At 45.5% G+C, this 3,568-nt stretch overlaps 1 protein-coding gene across 2 annotated transcripts in view; it reads right to left on the minus strand.

The window, feature by feature from the left end:
- Positions 1-3,568, minus strand: part of magi3a (membrane associated guanylate kinase, WW and PDZ domain containing 3a) — a 52,255-nt gene that overhangs the window by 31,541 nt on the left and 17,146 nt on the right. For both annotated transcript variants that reach the window (XM_076277238.1, XM_076277237.1), the window contains exon 2: positions 86-202. In XM_076277238.1, the coding sequence (XP_076133353.1) occupies positions 86-202 (117 nt within the window). The remainder of the gene's footprint in view (positions 1-85; positions 203-3,568) is intronic.

Consider the following 3,568-nt stretch of genomic DNA (forward strand, 5'->3'; position numbering starts at 1 on the left):
TCCGTTTCTGCAGGACTGTGTGTGTGTGTGTGTGTGTGTGTGTGTGTGTGTGTGTGTGTGTGTGTGTATGTGTATGTGTACTCACATGGTATCGTGCGCAGGTACAGATTGTCTCTGATGACTTGCTGCAGCTTGTGGTCCAACGAGCCTTTTTGGAACTGCAGACTCAGGTAGTGACGCAGGTCAGTGTTCAAAACTTTACCTGTATGGGGAAAGAAAACACACACATTAGCAATTAGCTATTAGCCATTTGACCCATAAGTCAGAAACACACAGATATCTATAGTGGACATAATACAGCCTATTCCCAACTACAGCAGACTATTGCAATCAAACTAACACATACTCACACACTGCAAACTACTACACATATGCAGACACACACCCACAAACACAAACACACATGTACCCACACACACACACACACACCCACAGGCTGCTCAGGCACTGCATTCCCGACTGGCTGCGGCAGGAACAGGAGGCAGCCCGGTGCATTCTGGGAAAGGAAACTCAGCACCTCTCCTCTGGGACACGCAAGGCAGGAGTGCCTAGACTGACCCCGCAACTCAGAGACGGACGCCGAGCGGAGCAGAGAGAGGGGGAAAGAGCACCATGATGATCATGAACAGAGGAGAGATAGAGGGGCAAAGAGTGGAGAGAGAGAGAGAGAGAGAGAGAGAGAGAGAAAGAGAGAGAGAGGGGCGCAGAGATAAAAGGTAAGGACGAAGGCGGAGAAAGGTGAGGAAGAAATTAAGGGTGTGTGTGTATGTGTGTGTGAGTGTGTGTGTGAGTGTGTGTGTGAGTGTGAGAAAGAGAGAGGAGGAAGAGCATACAGAGATCGGCAAAGGCCTTAAAGTGATGCACCTGGGGCTCATTAGCACTGAAATTGGAGCGTTTCTCTCACACACACACACACACACACACACACACACACACATACAAGCACTCGTCGTTGCAGTGCTCACAAAGCACATCCTCTCAGACCACTGCATTCTTATTAGACACACACCATCCCCACTACATTCTTCGCACAGACACACACACACACACACCATCCCCACTACATTCTTCGCACAGACACACACACACACACACACACACACCATCCCCACTACATTCTTCGCACACACACACACACACACACACACACACACCACACACACACTACATTCCTCTAAAAACACAAAACCCATCTGCTGTCCTGACAAACATTTGAGCAAACACAGATCCCTTCTGAATTCATGCAGTCAGCCATGTATTTAAGTGGAGGCCTCATCACACAGAACAGAACTCTAGAACCAAAATGACAGCGAAAACAGCGACGCACAAACACTTGAGCGCCGAAGGGACAGAGACCCAGCTCTTCATTTGTCATTTGGAGGCAATACAAATAAAAGCTGAAAATGAGGTGTGTGCTTGGAGGACATACTTGACCAGTCCCACAGAATTCCATGGTAGTCCTTTTTGATATATTTCATCTATGTTTTGATACATATTTCTGGAATAAACAGCACAGCTGGGATGTATTTAAGCCTGTTAGAGGTTTCTTAGCCTGTACTGAGGCCTGACCAGTACTATGACCAACTTTTCACTGAAGTCATAAATATTGATAACAAGAAGCAGATGGAATGCTTATTCAGAAGTAAACAGTACTTAGTCATTAATTTATTGACCAAACAATCCCCACATTGAACTGGTGTGAAACCAAGAACTAGTGTAAACCCTTTAACCACAATTATCTCTGAAATCCTTCTGCTCCGTCATGTACTGTAAGTTGGTCTTCTTGCATGGCCCCCTGCTTCAGATCTTGACACTTGAACATTTCTATTTGATTAAGGTCCTCAAAACTATCAACCTTCATTGCAGTTCTTTCATAGACTGACTACTGTGTTTGAGAGTCATCCTACAGTGAAGATAATCAACAGTTACATTCTTTACTGGAGAGAAGTGACTAACTTCTTGCTCTCCTCCTCCCATGCATATCATTCTGATCCAATTTCCTCCTCATAATGGGCCGATGGGCACTAGGAAGTTGAGTATTGTGCAACCACCCGCCTCACTCTGACTGGAGAAGACAAGGAGATCCTCACAAGTCAATTCACACAGAGTCTGTCTCTCATGAATTACCTATAAGTTACTTATGGACTATTCTATCTGTTCCAATGAGCTCGTAAACACCATCTGGCTGTGTCCCCCTACTCAGAGATGACGCCTCAGACCACAGGCGTGCATTAGAACGATATAATGAGCTATACAATTCCATCTGGTTCGCCGAATACTTCACACCTCGGAAAATAGCTTTCTCCATGGATACCTAGCGCCTTATTAGTATGGATGGAACTAACATCACCTATACGTGAATCTATAGTATGTCATGGTGCTATAGTGGCACAAGGAATGTATACAGCATCAGATAAAACCTCTGTCTAGTGCACCTCAATGGGTTTTGGGAGCAGACACATCCTCAAATGGGTAAATGTTATGTAAATGTATTGCATTTCAGTGCTCTGTCTAGTATACAGCAGAGCCTGCAGGCATGCATTACAATAAGAGGCTGTTAGCGCTTCAGAGCCTACCCTCTCTCTATTGTTCCAGCTTCTGTGATGGTGTTGTGATTAACCTACTAAGGCAAAGTGTATGAGTGTGTTTCAGCGAGCAACACTCAAGCCAACAACAACACTGCAAAAGTATGTGAGCTTTGGAAAAGGGCCGTGTGTGTGTGTGTGTGTGTGTGTGTGTGTGTGTGTGTTTGACAAAGGGTGCGGTGAGGAATGTAGGACAGGCCTCAGTGGGGAGCTGCAGGAGGACCTGAAAGAGACCCGTGGTTCTAGTTGTACAAAATAAGTCGCTACTCCGTCCCCATTGATAGTGAGTCAAGAGATGAGAGGAGGAGCACTACAAAGGCACACTCTCCTGCACATACATCCAGTCACACACACACACACACACACACACACACACACACACACACACACACACAGAGGCTACCGCACAGGCACAAGTGTACATATACACACTTCCACCTGACGTACCACAGGCTCAATTTTTAATTATTGTCAGCGATTCTACTCTAGACACTCTCACACGCACACACCTTGGTATGTATGTGTAGTAGAAGTAGTAGTAGATGTTGCCAAATGGAACTGGTCCACATATTTAACCTGAGGCTATATTAAAGGAAATAAAATTCTAAACTGTTGACTCAAGCACAAAAGCCCTACTCCCTATTATTTGGAAGGTATTGGCCTAAGCTAAGAAAACACTGTCCTCTACCCATGGACAGATATGGGCAAACAGAGACCTCTCACACAAATGATGCGGTGTTCTGAGACACTTGCACAAATCTCCTTACACACACACACACACACACACACACACACACACACCACAAGGGGGGGATCAGAAATGCTGGTTTCACCATGACGCTGGTGCTTTCTTTTTCATTACAGCAAAACTGTGACCCTTACAATCCAATAACTCATTCCTTTTAAAGTCTTTCCACCCACGTCTCTCTTCCTCACTTTCTTGCTTTCTTCATCCCCCCCTCCTATCCGGTCCTCTTCTCTCT

This window comes from Alosa pseudoharengus, unplaced genomic scaffold (genome assembly GCF_046254945.1).
Source record: "Alosa pseudoharengus isolate Yale_2024_CS ecotype anadromous, Long Island Sound unplaced genomic scaffold, YU_APseudo_1.1 YU_APseudo_1.1_scf_9, whole genome shotgun sequence".
NCBI lineage: Eukaryota > Metazoa > Chordata > Actinopteri > Clupeiformes > Clupeidae > Alosa > Alosa pseudoharengus.